The sequence below is a fragment of the Scyliorhinus torazame genome, chromosome 13 (genome assembly GCF_047496885.1).
Source record: "Scyliorhinus torazame isolate Kashiwa2021f chromosome 13, sScyTor2.1, whole genome shotgun sequence".
Classification (NCBI taxonomy): domain Eukaryota; kingdom Metazoa; phylum Chordata; class Chondrichthyes; order Carcharhiniformes; family Scyliorhinidae; genus Scyliorhinus; species Scyliorhinus torazame.
In genome coordinates this window covers 192,145,819-192,167,004 of record NC_092719.1, presented here as the reverse complement: position 1 = coordinate 192,167,004, position 21,186 = coordinate 192,145,819, and the positions used below count along the sequence as shown (strand labels likewise).

Below are 21,186 nucleotides of genomic sequence, written 5' to 3'. Positions count from 1 at the left end.
AAGCAGATGTTTTTTTCCGACAGTCGGTAATGGTTCCATGGTCATCATTAGACTTTTACTTCCAGATATTGTATTGAGTTTAAATTCCACCACCTGCCATTGTGAGATTCAAACCCAGCTCATTATCACGGGCCTCTGGATTATTGGTCCAGTGACAATACCACTCCACCGCCTCCCAATGTTTGTGTATTTCTTAAGCTAAGGGGAAAGTAAAGGATTATCTGACTTTTCAGGTTTAATAAATGTTTTTTTTTGTTAAAGCTAACTAGCGGTCCTGTGACTCCGTTCCTCAACTTTTTTTAAAGAAGGAAAAGCTACGTTGTTTTGATCAAGCATTCTATTATGGGATCTTCATGTCCAGTTATAAATCAACAGGGATCATAAAACTGAGAATACTGTGTGGAACTGTAGATACTGTTCCAACTCTCCAGTCCAGTTGTCTCGTATTCCAATGTATTTTTCTGAAGTTCACATTATGATCGAGAACTCGAAAGTTATGACAATGGGCAGAGACTGTATCTTTTGTTTGCAATTTATTACATTTAATTGGTGGACCCCTTTGTTTCAATATGCATAATATGATCAGTTCATGTTAAGCTATCTGCACAGTTGCTTCATTTGTGTTATATGACTAAATAGCATAATTGAATATGGTGTCTTATTTCAATACTCCTAAAAATCTGTCATGTCACAGTGAAAAATATCCTGGTCGTTTTTGAAATGTGTCATCATCACAATGTGACTTCAAACATTCACCTACCTAATTTATGTTGGTGTGCATTTTTAAAAAACTTTGGGTTTGTCAATTGTTTGATACTTATTGCCACCTGTTTTTTTCTAGAATAGATGTTTGTATAGATAATAGTCTGTCGAAAACTAATTTCAGCAATTTTCCTATTAAAAACATTGAACTTACAAAACACCGCATAAGTTGTGGGTAATACATTTCACATAGATATATTCTGTCACACCATGTTAAAGTTTGAAGTAACCCAGAAGGTAAAGTGTGTTAAACATGATTTAACTGAGAATTTGTGATTGAAATCCTAATAGAACATGACATCATGTGCCTAAAAGTAAAATACACAACTTTGATTGAGTGTTGTTTTTTGTAAAATGGTAAATTCTGTTGAATAGGCAACAATTTTGGCTTAAGGGTTGGTTTGATTGAAATGAGTTACAATAATGTGAATGTTATTAAACTAGACTTGTTTATCTTAATTGTTTAACAATTTATATTTATATTAATGATCTGAAAGTCAAAATAATTATTACCAGACTCTCTTGAAGACGAAGACATCTTTGAAGATAGTTAATAGATACATGATTTGTTTCTCATTTTAATTTATATAAAGGGCTGTTGCGGATTACTAATTGTATTTAATTTCTGAACCAAAATATCCTATAGAATAGTAACTTTTTTTGACAACTTTTAAGTATTTTCAGGATTTTACAGCAAATTTAGTTTAATGTTATTTTAATTCCGCGTTTGACTATATAATAGTTTTGATAAACCATGTAAATGTTCTATTTTAGGCTGTACCTTATCAATTCCCCTGTTGTGAGAGCAGAAAACTTGCGTTTCAAAGAGGAAGGAGTGAGAGATGTTCTGAAGGACGTTTTCTTGCCTTGGTACAATGCATACAGATTTCTTGTTCAAAACGTTCAGAGATTGCACAAGGTACAAGAATACATCTATGTAAAATTCCACAAATTGAATACATAACAATTGTTACATTTGCAGGATTGTTGGTTTGTTTCCGTACACTTTCATGAAAGTGCAGATTAAAATATTAGCTTAATGTCATAATTTATAGCTTTAAATATAAAAACGTTAAAGTACAGCGTACTGACAACTGTTCAATTATTTTTAAATCACTGTTAAATTTCTCATTCCAGGAAGAGGGTATCCAATTCCTTTTCAATGAAAGCACGGTTGAGGACAGTGACAACATTATGGATAAATGGATACTTTCATTTACACAATCACTCATTCAGTTTTTCAAGGCAGAAATGGAAGGTAATTAGAAATGTGAAAATGTAGTTGAAATTAAAAACCCCATAACCATCTTTTGGTTTTCTTCAGTATTCTTTCACGAGGTATTTTGTACAGGGTTCATAATTAGTTTTCTTTTTACAATTTATGCTCTATGATTTCAAGATCAGATTTAAGATACAGAAAAGATAATTCAGTTCATGCAACAGGCCCGTATCTACTTTTTAAAAGAAAATGACATTCAGTGGCATTACATTCGCTGAATTCCCACAAATCAACATCCTGGGGGTTACCATTGATCAGAAATTGAGCTGGACTTGCCATATTAATACTGTGGCTACCAGGGCAGGTCAAAGGCTAGGAATCCTATGGTGAGTAACTCATCTCCTGACCCCCCCCCCCCCCCCCCCCCCCCCCGGGAAAAAAGACTGTCCGCCATCTACAAGGCACAAATCAGGAATGTAATAGAATACTCTCCACTTGCCTGGTTGAGTGCAACAACACTCGGAAGCTGACACCATCGAGGACAAAGCAGCCCGCTTGATTGCTACTCCTTCCACAAACATTTAATCCCTCCATAACTGATCCATGATGAACAGTGGCAGCCGTGTGTACCATCTGCAAGATGCACTGCCGTAACTCGCCAAGGTTCCTTAGACAGCATCTTTCAAACTCACGACCACTACCATCTAGAAGGACAAGAGCAGCAGATACCTGGTAGCCCTACCGCCTGGAGATTCCCCTCCAAGTCACTCACCACACTGACTTGGAAATACATCACCGTTCCTTCACTGTCGCTCAGGCTAAATCCTGGAACTCCCCCCCCCCCCCCCCCCCCCCCCCCCCCCAACAGCACAGTGGCTGTACCTACATCTCAGGGACTGCAGTGGTTCAAGAAGGCAGCTCACCACCACCTTCTGAAGGGCAACTAGGGATGGGCAATAAATGCTGGCCTAACCAGCGACTCCCACATCCCGCAGATGAATTTTTAAAAAGAGAATAAATGCTCAACTAAATTCATGGCCGGGATTCTCCGAGCCCGCACCGGGTCGGAGAAATGGCGGGAGGGCGCGGGAATCCCGCCACACCGCTCCGACCGGAGAATCGGCGCTAATCGCGCCCACGCGATCGCCACGGCACCTGTCAGGGGCCGTTGAAAGCAGCCACCGCGGCGATTCTCCTCGCTCGATGGGCCGAGACCTCGCCGAGTTCCGCCGGCGTAGTTCACATGTGGTCCCACCTGGTGGGGCCTCGGCGTTCTGGCTGCGGGGCCGTCCTGGTCGGGGTGTGGGGGGATCCGGGTCGGGGCCTCCCCGGTGACCAGGCCCACGATCTGGGGCTATCGATCGGCAGGCACGCTCATTCCGGGGGGGGGGGGGGGGGGCTGGCTATGTTCCTCCATGCCGGGCCCCTGTAGGGCTCCGCCATGTTGCGGGGGGCAGGCGCAGAGACGGCAACCACGCGCATGCACCGGCGTGGAGACGGCCGTCGCGCGCTTGCGCGGACCTGCGCCGGCTGTGCAGGGCCGGCTTTTGGTGCCGGAGCAATGCACAGCACTACGCCACCATTCAAGCCCCCTATAATCCGGAGAATAACTGGGCCAGGAGGCCCGTTGACTCCAGTGTACACCACTCCGGTGTTCACGCCAGCGTCAACACTTGGCCGGGAATTTTGGAGAATCCCGGCCTATGTCTCTCTATTTCTTGCTAAATCCTGTGTTTTTCCTTTGTGACGATGATTTTAAATTGTTATACATGTCAGCCATGGTTCAGTTGATAGCACTCTTGCTTCTGAGTCAGAAGGTTGTGGGTTTAAATCTGACTCCAGGCACTCAAGCTCAAAAATCAATGTTGACATTCCAGTGCAGTACTGAGGGAATGCTACATTGTTAGAGATGACACCTTTTGGATGACAAATTAAGCCAAGGCATTATCTGCTCTCTCAAGTGCACAGAAAACATTCCATCTTACTATTTTGAACAAGAGTAGGGGAATTATTCACTGGTCTCCGGGCCAATATTTATCCCTTTAATAGGTGTCAGAAAAAACAGATTATCTGGTCATTGTCACTTTGCTGTTTGTGGGACCTTACGGTGCGAAAAAGTGACTGAATGGCTAATCTACCTAACCTGCACATTTTTCGACTAGGAGGTAACTGGAGCACCTGGAGAAAACCCATGCAGACATGAAGAGAAAGTGCAAACTCCACAAAGTCAACCAAGGCCATAATTGAACCCAGGTCCCTGGAGATGTGAGGCAGCAATGTTAACAACTGTGCTGTTGAAACTCACGTTATTACCAATAGATTTGACTTATTTAGTTGTTTTTTTTGCCTCCTGAGCTCTACCATGCACAAACATATCATCTAGAACTTTCCTTTACTTCCTAGATATTATCGCGTTTAAAGTCAATCCAATAGCCAACACACCAAACTCAGAATCACATTCGTCCTCACCAATCCCCTTTGTGGTTTCACACCTCTGAAGTTTTGTCCAGCCCACTATCCCTGGCTGCGCCCATGGCTCTTCTAACATACATCAATCGCACATTCTGCTCCGCCGTCCCTGTGCTCTGCTATCAGTGCCTTTGCCAATCTTGACCTATTTCTGAAATTCCCGTACTGAATCCTCTAATTTTGCTGAACCCCTTCTCGGCTCCATAAACCTTTTTAAAACCAACCTCTTAAACAATCCTGACTATTTGTCAAGATACCCTTCCTGAAGCACCAACTGCTTTGGGGTATTATGCTTTGTTAATAGCACTTTGTAAACCGTAACTTGTCAATTAGAAGTTAACAGTTTATATTCATTAACATTTAGAAAGAGAATGTTTGAATGCACTTGTACTTTCCTGCCTATTCATTGCAGTTTGTAAATTTATTGACCTAATCAAACTGATGTTTGACACCTTGAGACCTTGTATTATCTATTTTTTTAAAATAAGCAATACTTTGTTCACACACAGCGTACAGGCTTTACACTGTGGTGCCAAGGCTGGTCAAATTTGTAGACATGCTAACTAACTGGTATGTGAGAATGAACCGCAGAAGATTAAAGGTAGGCATCTTTCAATTCCTTGAGTAGAAATTTTCTTTCTTCCAATTAAAAGAATGAGCATAATAAGCAGCTCCCCTTGATTTGTGTTCAGTTGCCTTTCCCAGGTGACTGAGACCTGGGCAGCAGTCAAGTATTGAGAAGTTTACTCTTTGTTTGTGGTGGGAATTACGAGTAGTGACGATAAAGGTAGAATCTTTCCATAGAAATACAACTGAGATAACTTAACTTTAAAAGGTTACCATTATCTAACCATCATTGCTTTCTCATTGCATCGGGGAGTATTTTCTGATAATTATGGTTGCTATTTCTTTTTGATAGGGCGAAAGTGGTGCTACAGATTGCCAAAGGGCTTTGGAGACCTTGTTCAGTGTTTTGTTCTGCATGTGTCGACTGATGGTATGAAAACTTAACAATGCTCTTCATTTATGATGCTTGTCTTTGAAATTTGCATAACAAAACAGTCAAAAGATTGCTCAGTTTTTTTGTCTTTTTTACGTGTTTTCCCCTCAGATGAGCTACATATGTAACTATTCAAAGTTTTATTTTCAACTGTTCCACATATAAATTATTTGTTCAAATGCAAAAGAGACTGTACATCAGTTTGAACTATTTTAGTGTCTTTTTGATTAGCAAAACTATAATCGTTAAATACCACTATTTTTGATCTATTCATTATATTTTCTACTTGAGCTCCTGAGATATCGTTACTTGCCCTTTTGCTAGTTTTAAGATTTATAGCATTTTTTGTGATTGAATTTATTTCAGCTAACTGAATGAACATGTATGTGGAGATGGTACACTTATTTAAGACCATAGGTTCCTAACTATGAAAATTTTAAAAATTGGGTTGCAATAGATCCTCTTGCCTGGGGAAAAGCATCATAATAACAAACTTGTCATAACTTCCATGTACAATGAAGCTTCCTATGTTCCTGTGTTGTTTATGTGAGTTTTAAACAGGATTTGAGGAAGCCAGTAATCCAAGGATTTTATGAATATTGACTCTAGTTATGCTTACTATTATGCTACTAAATAGGTTATTTGTCCTTGTTTTAGAGATGCTATTGAATTAGTGGCACTGATTTTTGTTATGTCCCCTTTTAGTCCAAGTTCTTGGAGATAGGTATAAAGGATGAGCTTGTCCTCAAACAGCCGAACAGTATCAAAACTGTTTGTTTTCGGATGTGGTATTGTCTGGTTTGCAATGAATTAGATGGACAAATCTGATCATTCGTCGCCATTAGAAGTTAATTTCATGGCACGATATTCGCACCGGCTCTTGGAAAGAGCAACCTACCCAAGGTCAACACCTCCACCCTATCCCCATAACCCAGTAACCCCACCCAACACTAAGGATAATTTTGGACACTAAAGGCAATTTATCATGGTCAATCCACCTAACCTGCACATCTTTGGACTGTGGGAGGAAACCCACGCAGACACTGGGAGGATGTGCAGACTCCACACAGACAGTGACCCAAGCCGGAATCGAACCTGGGACCCTGGAGCTGTGAAGCAATTGTGCTATCCACAATGCTACCGTGCTGCCCTTAAGAACAAATAAATCTACACTATATAATTTTACCGTAATCCATGTACCTATCCAATAGCTGCTGGAAGGTCCCTAATGTTTCCGACTCAACTACTTCCACAAGCAGTGCATTCCATGCCCCCACTGCTCTCTGGGTAAAGAACCTACCTCTGACATCCCCCCTATATCTTCCACCATTCACCTTAAATTTATGTCCCCTTGTAATGGTTTGTTCCACCCGGGGAAAAAGTCTCTGACTGTCTACTCTATCTATTCCCCATATTATCTTATAAACCTCTATCAAGTCGTCCCTCTCTGATCCCTGCGGTACGCCACTGGTAACTGGGATCCAGGCTGAATATTCGCCATCTACCATCACTCTCTGACTTCTATCGGTTAGCCAGTTCGTTATCCAACTGGCCAAATTTCCCACTATCCCATGCCTCCTTACTTTCTGCAGACGTCTACCATGGGGAACCTTATCAAATGCCTTACTAAAATCCATGTACACTACATCCACTGCTTTACCTTCATCCACATGCTTGGTCACCTCCTCAAAGAATTCAATGAGACTTGTAAGGCAAGACGTACCCCTCACAAATCCGTGCTGACTATCCCTAATCAAGCAGTGTCTTTCCAGATGCTCAGAAATCCTATCCTTCAGTACCCTTTCCATGACTTTGCCGACCACCGAAGTAAGACTAACTGGCCTGTAATTCCCAGGGTTATCCCTATTCCCATTTTTGAACAGGGGCACGACATTTGCCACTCTCCAATCCCCTGGTACCACCCCTGTTGACAGTGAGGACGAAAAGATAATTGCCAACGGCTCTGCAATTTCATCTCTTGCTTCCCATAGAATCCTTGGATATATCCCGTCAGGCCCGGGGGACTTGTCTATCCTCAAGTTTTTCAAAATGCCCAACACATCTTCCTTCCTAACAAGTATTTCCTCAAGCTTACCAGTCTGTTTCACGCTGTCCTCTCCAACAATATGGCCCCTCTCATTTGTAAATACAGAAGAAAAGTACTCGTTCAAGACCTCTCCTATCTCTTCAGACTCCATACACAATCTCCCGCTACTGTCCTTGATCGGACCTACCCTCGTTCTAGTCATTCTCATATTTCTCACATATGTGTAAAAGGCCTTGGGTTTTTCCTTGATCCTACCCGCCAAAGATTGTTCATGCCCTCTCTTAGCTCTCCTAATCCCTTTCTTCAGTTCCCTCCTGGCTACCTTGTATCCCTCCAACGCCCTGTCTGAACCTTGTTTCCTCAGCCTTACATAAGTCTCCTTTTTCCTCTTAACAAGACATTCAACCTCTCTTGTCAACTATGGTTCCCTCACTCGACCATCTCTTCCCTGCCTGACAGGGACATACATATCAAGGACACGTAGTACCTGTTCCTTGAACAAGTTCCACATTTCACTTGTGTCCTTCCCTGACAGTCTATGTTCCCAACTTATGCACTTCAATTCTTGTCTGACAACATCGTATTTACCCTTCCCCCAATTGTAAACCTTGCCCTGTTGTACGCACCTATCCCTCTCCATTACTAAAGTGAAAGTCACAGAATTGTGGTCACTATCTCCAAAATGCTCCCCCACTAACAAATCTATCACTTGCCCTGGTTCATTACCAAGTACTAAATCCAATATTGCCCCTCCTCTGGCCGGACAATCTACATACTGTGTTAGAAAAGCTTCCTGGACACACTGCACAAACACCACCCCATCCAAACTATTTGATCGAAAGAGTTTCCACTCAATGTTTGGGAAGTTAAAGTCACCCATGACTACTACCCTGTGACTTCTGCACCTTTCCAAAATCTGTTTCCCAATCTGTTCCTCCACATCTCTGCTACTATTGGGGGGCCTATAGAAGATGACTGGTTGAGCAGTGTAGTTACCCTTGATCTTCATCTTTACAATTATGTTCCATAGTTCTGTTCACAGCTTCAGATTATAGAATTCCAGCAACACAGAAGGAGGCCATTTGGCCCATTGAATCTGCACTGACCCTCAGCACGAGCACCCTACCTATGGCCACTCTTTCCCCACTCCATGCCCCGTAACCCCACCTAACCTACACATCTTCGGACACTACAGGGCAATTTCGGCATGACCAATCCACCTAACCTACACATTGTATTATTCCTTGTGTCTGAATAAAGCTCGTAGTCTTACAGTTGAAGTAGATGCTTTATTTCTATGAGTTTGTTCTCTCTCCAGCGCTTATACTGTTACATCTGAGCTGCAAATGTCCTGCTCACCAGCTGCCGTTCCTGTGAAGAGAGAGAGGCCAAAGAGAGAGGAGGCCACTTCCTGTTTGTCTATGTATATATACACATCTCTGGTGCTCCCTCACATGGTTACTTAGTTGTAGTGTATTTACACTAACCACTTGTGTATATACAGTGATGCATATCACTGCACACATCTTTGTGACTGTGGGAGAAAACCAGAGCACCGACTGAGAGAACATGCAAACTCCACACAGTCACCCAAGGCCGGAATTGAACTTGGGCCCCTGGCGCAGTGAGGCAGCAGTGCTAACCACTGCCGCCACTTAAATAATCTGTACAATTGTGCACAAATATTTGAAGAACATAGTGTAGTTACTGGCTGGAAATCTAAATGCCTACTCTGTACAAATGATTTTCATATTTTTACCGTCTCTTTTTTGCAACTTTGGAAATTAACATTACACTGAACATGATCATTTGCTGTTGTAAGAATTGAGTATCGATCAAGTGTGCACAGAAACATTTTAATTGCCGCTGTGCCATGTCAATTTGGCCGTGTGATAGAAAACTTTAAGAATAATGACTTTGAGGGCGGCACAGTGGTAAGCACTGCTGCCTCACAGCGCTGAGGAGCCGGATTCGATCCCTGCCCCAGGTCACTGTCCGTGTGGAGTTTGCACATTCTCCCAGTGTTTGCGTGGGTCTCACCCCCACAACCCAAAGATGTGCAGGGTCGGTGGATTGGCCACGCTAAATTGCCCCTTTATTGTTATTAAAAAAAAAAGTTGGGTACTTTAAATTTTTAAAAAAATAATGACTTTGTGGTCAATGATGAAGGGAAGTTCACTCATTGACAGCTGCCCACCAAGCCGTTGCACGTTTTTGAGCAGAAACGTGCTCAAATCTGCTGCCCGATACAGCACAATCACTAATGGGCGCCTGTGAGCAGGGCAAGAAACAGTAAGGCTCTTCAAACAATCAGATTGAAGAATCCGTACTGAGACACGCATGCCGCAATTTTGTGCCCACATTCACCGTGATTGCAAATGACATCATGGCCACAAAATATCGTGAGAGTCAGAAAACATGAATCTCGCCGGCAAGATCTCATTTTCTGATTGTCCCTGCTGGTGACGTAACAAGGCGAGAACGTCACATCAATAAACTAACATCTCACTAAAGGACTTCCCTGCCGTATCAGCCCCCCGCATTAGGAATTTGCCCCATTGGTGAGGTTTACAACTGCTTTTTTAAAAACTTGAGCTGGGCAAAGAGAACCAGCCGGTGGTGCACAGGTAAGTATAGCCCCCGGGGGTGAGAGACATGCCCTGGCACTGACTCCTGGGTGCAGTACCAAGGACGGCCCCTCTGGGGCGCTCCATTGGCAGGGGTGGGTAGCGGTTCCTCATTTCCCTGGCCCTGCTAGCATGATGATGTGGGCCACACCTGCAGATCCTTTCTGCAGAAGGCCGCTCGATTTGACGAGAAAAACCAGCTATGCCGCCTGGGAACTGCACGCCTGTTTTCTCGCCTCAGCCGGCATTCTGTGCAAATAAACCAGAAAAGTTTGTCTGCAGCGTCTAAATCAGGATGCAGAAGGCAGAGAGTATAGTTTATACCAAGAGCAAAATAAAGACTGGGAAAGACATGAGATTGAGAGAGAGATAAAGAGAAAAAAAGAGAAAACAAAATTAAATGTTTAATTGTGTATTAAAATCTCCAACACGAATGAACCTCCACATTTGTAAAATGCAATTTTCAGGCCCAGAGAGTTTTTTTGGTTACAAACCGTTAAAATCTCACTTCTACTGATTGTACCAGGCTTAGGTTTTCTGGGGTTTTTAGTTGGAAACAAGTGGACAAATGCCACCACTTCATGCTTCTGTTCATTTCGGTTCCACTCTCAACAAAGTTCTGTCATAGCACAGTCTGTACAGGGTATATCTGAGAGCAATTTCTGGATTTCCATATTTGGACATGGTCAGATGCCGGAAATTGCTGTTCAGTTTTTTCAGTCACAGCAATGAACTGTCAATGGGGAACCAAATTTACCAAACTAACTCCAAATGAAGAAATTATCAGGCAAGGTTTAAATTTTTTTAACTTAAAAAAAAATCAGAATCAATGTAAATTAAACATGTACTGAGCAAATCACTTCAGTATGAACTATGGATTACACAGGGAATATCAGACACAATAAAAATCTCATTGAGGAAGTAGACAGTCCATTCTGCAATAAGAACAAAAATCCTGGATAAATGCAGCAGGTCTGGCAGTATTTGTGGAAAGAGAAACAGATTAATTTCTCGAGTCTGTATCACCCTTTTGTCCATCTCTTAAAAGTCTTTTCCACATATTTTTAAAAGCAATTGCAGATTCCCCTTACATATTTAAGTAATTACAAATTATTTTTATTGCTTCTCGGTCAAAGGCCATTACAGCTAATTTCACTATTATTATCTATGCAAAGCCTGGGCCAGTGTTTGTAATCAGAGTTTGTCAGTATTTCCTGTTGCAGAGATTTTTGTTCAATTAATATTGCTCACTGACAGATGTATGGAATGTAGGGAGATGAGAACAAAAGAACAAAGAAAAGTACAGCACAGGACTTTCTGAGATGATCATTCAAGCAGTGTACACAATAGCAAAGAATGTTACATTTGCTGTTGTGCTGTAATAAAATGGAGAAAAGCTTGGTTGTAAAAATGATAGTTCCAATGAATGCTTTGATTGTTTTCTCAGTAACTTCTAAATTTTGAAATGATAATGTCTGGAGGGCTAAATTGCTGGCTTTTAAAGCAGACCAAGGCAGGCCAGCAGCACGGTTCGATTCCTGTACCAGCCTCCCCGAACAGGCGCTGGAATGTGGCGACTAGGGGCTTTTCACAGTAACTTCATTGAAGCCTACTCGTGACAATAAGTGATTTTCATTTCATTTCACAGGCACCCTTCACACCATTCATCACTGAACTGATTTACCAGAATTTAAGGCATTTGATGGACTTATCCTCTGTTCACGACAAAGATACACGTAGTATTCACTACCTTATGCTTCCACAAATAAGGTATGACATTTTCTATGATATTCCACAATATTTTAATTTATAAAAAATGTTTTTGTCTAGTTCAGAATTTTTAAACAAGGTGCAGCATAATGTAGCCTGAAAGTGAATTTGTTAATTTACACTTGGTTGTCGTTTTACCGAATAACTGCTAAAACTGCAAGTGTAATTTAGATTTGTCTTTGAACAAGCATTTTGAGAAATGACCTCAATAAGTCATCATTGGACTGCGTGCAAGTATCAACCTCCAAAACATTTGGTGTTCTGGTCTATGTCATTTAATTTTCCAATTTTAATCTCTCATTTCAAAGCAAAATACACTGTAAAAACAAGACAGGTTCCATGTCACCATGTAAATAAAAAGATAAATGTTATGACTTTGAACACTTTGTGAATATTTCAAACAATTATACTTACTGACTGGTTGCTTAGCTGCATTAAAATGTTACTAACTTTTAGACTACTTTCCAGAAAAACTGTTGGACTGACGTATTTTGCAAACGTTCAGCTTACATACTGTTGCTTGAACACCAATGTCGTTGAAATGAAACTATTTAAATATCTGTAGCTTCATTACTGTGAAAGTCCAAACAACTAAAATGACGTTCTTGTGTAATAATTAATCTATCCCAAGTTGCTTTGTTGTTACTTTTGCCTTTCCCATTTTCTCTCTGTCCTGTTTATATTCAAATTTGGTTTCACCCTTTTCTCCCCAATCTCTTCCACATGTCTTACACACAAATAGATTTTATACCTTTTTTTGTTCTCTCTCACTGTCTGCTTTAGAAATATAAACATTTTTTTTACAAAACTGCATGTCCACTGATCGACTACCAACTTTAAACGGCACTTTTTGAACTGTTATAAAAACAAAATGAGTTTGAATGCTTCACATATGAGAAGGACTCTGCGAACCCTGAAAATTGATTAGTGCTTAGACAATTGTTAACAGTGGTCATATGAAGTAAGTGTAAACAAAATCTGAGGAAATTGAAGAAAATAATTGACGTTCTGGTGAACTCATCACACTTTGTGAGCAATGGTTAGGTGTGCAAAATTATAGTACTTAAATAACACTTCGCCTGGATTAAACTATTCTGGGTTAAACTAAAGTAGGGTATCTTTGTAAGCAGAATTTATATTTCTGTTTGTGGATATTGGAAAAAGAGATCTGTAATAACTTAAAACCCAATTGAAATATCCTTGAATCTTTTTATGTGTTAGAAAGTAACTGGCATAGCTGACATTTGCTATTTAAAACAAGACTTGTTACAATCTTTATAAATTTTATTTTCAAATTATTGAATCCCCCTAGCATTTGGAGTCCATTTCCCTAATCATATTGAAGGTGGCAGCGGTTCAAAATAACTATTATGCTGGAGGATTTCATTGATATTAAACTTAAGTGGCATTTTAAGCAAGCAGTTGACATCTCCCTTTCAGATGGTGATTAATTTATATTTGTTAGTTAACCACTTTCCAGTTTCTCATTCTCATTGGAAAGTATGAGTCTAAATGGGGAAGAAGAGCAAAGGAATCAGATACACAAATCACAAGGAGCAGCAACATAGGTGAAGAAGCCAGCATAAATGCAAACCAAACTCTGGGGTTCATTTATAGTGGGATAGAATTGAACAGAGAAAAATACGTTAAGTTGGTATAGAACTTTGATTAGACCATACTTCAGAGTATGATGCACAGTTCTTGTCTCCATATTTTTAAACAAGATATCAAGGCATAAGGTGAAAAGAAGATTCAGAAGGATGATAGTAGACTGAAAAAATATAATTATTAGGAAAGATTGAGCAGGCTATGGGAATCTTTCTCTACAAAAGAGAAGATTTTAGGGGTGACCTGATTGAAGTCCTTTAAGATAATGAAAGAATTTGATAGGATTTGAGGTAAGCAAAGTGTTCCCACTTGTGGGGCGGTCCAAAACTAGAGACCATCAATGTAAAATTGGGAATTCAGGAGCAACCTCTTTTCCCAAAGAGTGGTAAGAATGTGGACCATTCTACCACAAGGAATAGTTGAGGCAAATAGCATAAATGTTTTCAGGAGAAGCTAGATAAATGCCTGGAGGAGAAAGGAACAGCAAAATATGAGAATAGGATTAGATGAAAAGTTTGGGTGGAAGTTCATATGGAGCATAAATGCTGGCATGTACCTGTACATTCAAGTGATCTGTTTCTGTACTGTAGACTTGACAGGCATGATTTTTCTTACAGGAGACCGGGAACAAACATCGGGCTGTTTCCAGGTCTCAATTCCAATTCCGGGGAGAAAGCAATCACTGCCCTCCATTTTGTCAATTTTTCTCTGTTAATTGGCTGGAGGGAAAGTTGGGCAGATAGTTAATGATCGTGAGAGTGGGAATGGAGGTAGTTATGAACAAGACGGGGCTTGATTTAAACCCTCTGCAGCAGCTATTACAGTGGCTGTCATTTCATTGATTTGCAGAAATAAATATGGAGAAGAAGCAGGGCCTGGAACTTGGATGGCGGGTTGCCCCTTGCTTGGTGGTTGCTGACCTGAAGATTGGGTGTGAGTTGAGAGGAGGATCTCCTTCCTAGGGCAACAGGAGAAAGGTCACTCTCCCAATCCAGTGTATGGTCTGTTGGAACTTGGTCCATCGCTCTGACAAGGTGTGTGCAATGCCGAATCTTCAGGACAGGCCTCCAGCAGACATACCAGCTGAGGAGCCTGAGGGTACATATTGCACCTGGACATGAGAGGGGAATCCAGGGTACTAACTGACCCCTCGGAATGGCTCAGCTATAGTGCTGATGAGAACTTTCCAGCAGTGATAAATGCAGCTTCTTATGTATGTGAACTTTGACCATAGAGGCCAGCAGTGTCTTGTCTCTTTTTTGATCATACATGAAAATGAGCTCATTAGAGAAGGCAAGATGGGCATCCCTGGTGAAGAGGGTGAATAGAGACTGCAGTGCTTATAGTAAGGGAGTACATTCTAGCCTATGCCACAGAATGCTGAAGACTGAGCTGCTTTGGCAAATCTGAGAGCTGCAGAAGCTTTTGATCTCAAAGGTTACTTCCTGTGATCTCCTCTCGTGTCTCCCTGAGGTGTTGCTGACATCAAGGTGTTACGACCAATTCATGCACCATCACTGGATCAAGCGCTGCCAGAACAGTGTTCAGAATAAGCACAATCACACTGTACAAGCACACCCTCCACCAGCACAGATACTGCCACTTTGGTGGGACCTCGCATGTGATTAAATAGGGTAGCCTGGGTAGTAGCATGTCGAGTGTGCAGCAGGAAGTGAAAGGAGTAAGAGGCAGCTATTGGGTAGTCTCTTTTGGAGAAGGGAAGGCAAACACAGCCTTGCTTAACTGGACACAGATGCAGAGTTTCGGGTGTCACAAGAAAGGAGGCTCTACAGAGACCAACAGCAAAAGGTGCATTCTCATGTCAGAGTTTCTTGAGGGAGTTCGGGATCATGGACTGAGAAGGAAGGAGTCCATTCAGCTCATGTGCACCATCATGGCTTAGGGCTTTGAATACATGGGCTCCTCCATGGAAAGAGTGACAAAAAACGTGGAGAGTTGTAAGTGAAGTCTTTGGACTGAGTGCAAGAGCCCGGCACTGGCATTCGCAGGATGCATGACACTAATTAACCTTCTCTGATCAGCAGTGCTGATGGTGCAGAGATGGTTCAAGGAGATCAAGGTGCTCCCTTTCAGCAATCCGGACCACCAGCCAAGGACTGAAGACTCATGGGACACCATCATCATCAGTGTCTTCCTTGGTCCATAAGACCGAGGAAACCCTCTGGGCTTGTTTCCCTTTTTCATGAGATCCACCTAATTCTCTTGGCATTTCCTTTGGTACACCCATTCTAAGACGTATGATTTCAAACTTTTCCACAGTTTAAAGGGGAATTCACTTTCTTTCAGGAAAGTAACTTCAAGCAGATGTTGTGCTTTCATTTCATCGATAGCTATAGATTACCACTTTTTCTCCTTTCTGACCACCTTCATTTATGGCGCATTTTTTAAAGACAAAGTCCATCTAGAAATAATGAAAACATGGTTCAGGTAACATTTCCAAAGTGATGTTACTAATATGTAAGTACAGAAATTTTTTTTTTTATAAATATTTTATTGAAAATTTTTGGTCAACCAACACAGTACATTGTGCATCCTTTACACAATATTATAACAACACAAATAACAATGACCTATTTTATAAACAAAAAATGAATAAATAATAAATAACAAAAATGAAAACTAACCCTAATTGGCAACTGCCTTATCACAGGTAACACTCTCCAAAAATATAATTTAACAGTCCAATATATAATTATCTGTCGCAACGACCTATACATATTATACAGTATATATTAACAACCCTGAGAGTCCTTCTGGTTCCTCCTCCTCCTCCCCCCCCCCCCCCCCCAATCCTGGGCTGCTGCTGCTGCCTTTTTTCCATTCCATCTATCTTTCTGCGAGGTATTTGACGAACGGTTGCCACCGCCTGGTGAACCCTTGAGCCGACCCCCTTAGAACGAACTTAATCCGCTCTAGCTTTATAAACCCTGCCATGTCATTTATCCAGGTCTCCACCCCCGGGGGCTTGGCTTCTTTCCACATTAACAATATCCTGCGCCGGGCTACTAGGGACGCAAAGGCCAAAACATCGGCCTCTCTCGCCTCCTGCACTCCCGGCTCATGCAACCCCAAATATAGCCAACCCCCAGCTTGGTTCGACCCGGACCCCCACTACTTTTGAAAGCACCTTTGTCACCCCTATCCAAAACCCCTGTAGTGCCGGGCATGACCAAAACATATGGGTATGATTCGCTGGGCTTCTCGAGCACCTCGCACACCTATCCTCCACCCCAAAAAATTTACTGAGCCGTGCTCCAGTCATATGCGCCCTGTGTAATACCTTAAACTGAATCAGGCTTAGCCTGGCACACGAGGACGACGAGTTTACCCTGCTTAGGGCATCTGCCCACAGCCCCTCCTCGATCTCCTCCCCCAGCTCTTCTTCCCATTTCCCTTTTAGTTCATCTACCATAGTCTCCCCTTCGTCCCTCATTTCCCTATATATATCTGACACCTTACCATCCCCCACCCATGTCTTTGAGATCACTCTGTCCTGCACCTCTTGTGTCGGGAGCTGCGGGAATTCCCTCACCTGTTGCCTCGCAAAAGCCCTCAGTTGCATATACCTGAATGCATTCCCTTGGGGCAACCCATATTTCTCGGTCAGCGCTCCCAGACTCTCAAACTTCCCATCCACAAACCGATCTTTCAGTTGCGTTATTCCTGCTCTTTGCCACATTCCATATCCCCCATCCATTCCCCCCGGGGCAAACCTATGATTGTTTCTTATCGGGGACCCCCCCAAGGCTCCAGTCTTTCCCCTATGCCGTCTCCACTGTCCCCAAATCTTCAGTGTAGCCACCACCACCGGGCTTGAGGTGTAGTTCCTCGGTGAGAACGGCAATGGGGCTGTCACCATAGCCTGTAGGCTAGTCCCCCTACAGGACGCCCTCTCTAATCTGTTCCACGCCGCTCCCTCCTCCTCTCCCATCCACTTACTCACCATTGAAATATTAGCGGCCCAATAATACTCACTTAGGCTCGGTAGTGCCAGCCCCCCCCTATCCCTGCTATGCTGTAAGAATCCCTTACTCACTCTCGGGGTCTTCCCGGCCCACACAAAACCCATGATGCTCTTTTCAATCCTTTTAAAAAAAAGCCTTCGTGATCACCACCGGGAGGCACTGAAACACAAAGAGGAATCTCGGGAGGACCACCATCTTAACCGCCTGCACCCTCCCTGCCAGTGACAGGGATACCGTATCCCATCTCTTGAAATCCTCCTCCATTTGTTCCACCAACCGCGTTAAATTTAACCTATGCAATGTGCCCCAATTCTTGGCTATCTGGATCCCCAGGTAACGAAAGTCCCTTGTTACCTTCCTCAACGGTAGGTCCTCTATTTCTCTACTCTGCTCCCCTGGATGCACCACAAACAACTCACTTTTCCCCATGTTCAATTTATACCCTGAAAAATCCCCAAACTCCCCAAGTATCCGCATTATTTCTGGCATCCCCTCCGCCGGGTCTGCCACGTATAGTAGCAAATCGTCCGCATACAAAGATACCTGGTGTTCTTCTCCTCCTCTAAGTACTCCCCTCCACTTCTTGGAATCCCTCAACGCTATCGCCAGGGGCTCAATCGCCAGTGCAAACAATAATGGGGACAGAGGGCATCCCTGCCTTGTCCCTCTATGGAGCCGAAAATATGCAGATCCCCGTCCATTCGTGACCACGCTCGCCATCGGGGCCCTATACAACAGCTGCACCCATCTAACATACCCCTCTCCAAAACCAAATCTCCTCAACACCTCCCACAAATAATCCCACTCCACTCTATCAAATGCTTTCTCGGCATCCATCGCCACTACTATCTCCGTTTCCCCCTCTGGTGGGGCCATCATCATTACCCCTAACAGCCTCCGTATATCCGTGTTCAGCTGTCTCCCCTTCACAAACCCAGTTTGGTCCTCGTGGACCACCCCCGGGACACATTCCTCTATTCTCATTGCCATTACCTTGGCCAGGATCTTGGCATCTACATTTAGGAGGGAAATAGGTCTATAGGACCCGCATTGTAGTGGGTCCTTTTCCTTCTTTAAGAGAAGCGATATCGTTGCTTCAGACATAGTCGGGGGCAGTTGTCCCCTTTCCTTTGCCTCATTAAAGGTCCTCGTCAATACCGGGGCGAGCAAGTCCACATATTTTCTATAGAATTCGACTGGGAATCCATCCGGTCCCGGGGCCTTTCCCGCCTGCATGCTCCTAATTCCTTTCACCACTTCTTCTACCTCGATCTGTGCTCCCAGTCCCACCCTTTCCTGCTCTTCCACCTTGGGAAATTCCAGCCGATCCAAGATGCCCATCATTCTCTCCCTCCCATCCGGGGGTTGAGCTTCATATCATTTTTTATAAAATGTCTTGAACACTCCATTCACTCTCTCCGTTCCCCGCTCCATCTCTCCTTCCTCATCCCGCACTCCCCCTATTTCCCTCGCTGCTCCCCTTTTCCTCAATTGGTGTGCCAGCAACCTGCTCGCCTTCTCCCCATATTCGTACTGTACACCCTGTGCCTTCCTCCATTGTGCCTCTGCAGTGCCCGTAGTCAGCAAGTCAAATTCTACATGTAGCCTTTGCCTTTCCCTGTACAGTCCCTCCTCCGGTGCTTCCGCATATTGTCTGTCCACCCTCAAAAGTTCTTGCAGCAACCGCTCCCGTTCCTTACTCTCCTGCTTCCCTTTATGTGCCCTTATTGATATCAGCTCCCCTCTAACCACCGCCTTCAACGCCTCCCAGACCACTCCCACCTGGACCTCCCCATTATCATTGAGTTCCAAGTACTTTTCAATGCACCCCCTCACCCTTAGACACACCCCCTCATCTGCCATTAGTCCCATGTCCATTCTCCAGGGTGGGCGCCCTCCTGTTTCCTCCCCTATCTCCAAGTCTACCCAGAGTGGAGCGTGATCCGAAATGGCTATAGCCGTATACTCCGTTCCCCTCACCTTCGGGATCAACGCCCTTCCCAGCACAAAAACGTCTATTCGCGAGTAGACTTTATGGACATAGGAGAAAAACAAAAACTCCTTACTCCTAGGTCTGCTAAATCTCCACGGGTCTACACCTCCCATCTGCTCCATAAAATCTTTAAGTACCTTGGCTGCTGCCGGCCTCCTTCCAGTCCTGGACTTCGACCTATCCAGCCCTGGTTCCAACACCGTATTAAAATCTCCCCCCATTATCAGCTTTCCCATCTCTAGGTTCGGAATGCATCCTAGCATCCGCCTCATAAAATTGGCATCATCCCAGTTCGGGGCATATACGTTTACCAAAACCACCGTCTCCCCCTGTAGTTATCCCCCTGCCCCCGTTATCCGCCACTATAGTCTTTGCCTCGAACATTACCCGCTTCCCCACTAATATAGCCACCCCCCTGTTTTTCGCATCTAGCCCCGAATGGAACACCTGCCCCACCCATCCTTTGCGTAGCCTAACCTGGTCTATCAGTTTCAGGTGTGTTTCCTGTAACATAACCACATCTGCCTTAAGTTTCTTAAGGTGTGCGAGTACTCGTGCCCTCTTTATTGGCCCGTTCAGCCCTCTCACGTTCCATGTGATCAGCCGGGTTGGGGTGCTTCCTACCCCCCCCTTGTCGATTAGCCATCCCCTTTTTCCAGCTCCTCACCCGGTTCCCACGCAGCTGTATCTCCACCAGGCGGTGCCCCCCCGCCCATCCTCTCCCATACCAGCTCCCCCCTCTCCCCAGCAGCAGCAACCCAGTAATTCCCCCCCCCCCCCCCCCCCCCGCTAGATACCCCGCTAGCGTAATTACTCCCCCCATGTTGCTCCCAGAAGTCAGCAAACTCTGGCCGACCTCGGCTTCCCCCCGTGACCTCGGCTCGCACCGTGCGACGCCCCCTCCTTCCTGCTTCTCTATTCCCGCCATGATTATCATAGCGCGGGAACCAAGCCCGCGCTTCTCCCTTGGCCCCGCCCCCAATGGCCAAAGCCCCATCTCCTCCACCTCCCCTCCTCCCCCATCACCACCTGTGGAAGAGAGAAAAGTTACCACATCGCAGGATTAGTACATAAAACTCCTCTTTCCCCCCCCTTTTTAACCCCCCTCTTTGCCCCCCACATTCGCCCCACCACTTTGTTCAAACGTTCTTTTTAATAACCCGCTCATTCCAGTTTTTCTTCCACAATAAAAGTCCACGCTTCATCCGCCATCTCAAAGTAGTGGTGCCTCCCTCGATATGTGACCCACAGTCTTGCCGGTTGCAGCATTCCAAATTTTATCTTCTTTTTATGAAGCACCGCCTTGGCCCGATTAAAGCTCGCCCTCCTTCTCGCCACCTCCGCACTCCAGTCTTGATAAACGCGGATCACCGCGTTCTCCCATTTACTGCTCCGAGTTTTCTTTGCCCATCTAAGGACCATTTCTCTATCCTTAAAAATGTAGGAATCTCACCACTATGGTTCTGGGAATTTCTCCTGCTCTCGGTCCTCGCGCCATCACTCGGTATGCTCCCTCCACCTCCAACGGACCCGCCGGGGCCTCCGCTCCCATTAACGAGTGCAGCATCGTGCTCACATATGCCCCGACGTCCGCTCCCTCCGCACCTTCAGGAAGACCAAGAATCCTCAGGTTGTTCCTCCTTGCGTTGTTCTCCAGTGCCTCCAACCTTTCCACACATCGTTTCTGATGTGCCTCATGCGTCTC

General features: G+C 44.0%; 1 protein-coding gene across 2 annotated transcripts in view; it reads left to right on the top strand.

The window, feature by feature from the left end:
- iars1 (isoleucyl-tRNA synthetase 1) overlaps positions 1-21,186 on the top strand; it is a 330,949-nt gene that overhangs the window by 219,226 nt on the left and 90,537 nt on the right. For both annotated transcript variants that reach the window (XM_072472632.1, XM_072472633.1), the window contains exons 19-23: positions 1,537-1,681; positions 1,900-2,020; positions 4,960-5,051; positions 5,370-5,447; positions 11,773-11,894. In XM_072472632.1, the coding sequence (XP_072328733.1) occupies positions 1,537-1,681; positions 1,900-2,020; positions 4,960-5,051; positions 5,370-5,447; positions 11,773-11,894 (558 nt within the window). The remainder of the gene's footprint in view (positions 1-1,536; positions 1,682-1,899; positions 2,021-4,959; positions 5,052-5,369; positions 5,448-11,772; positions 11,895-21,186) is intronic.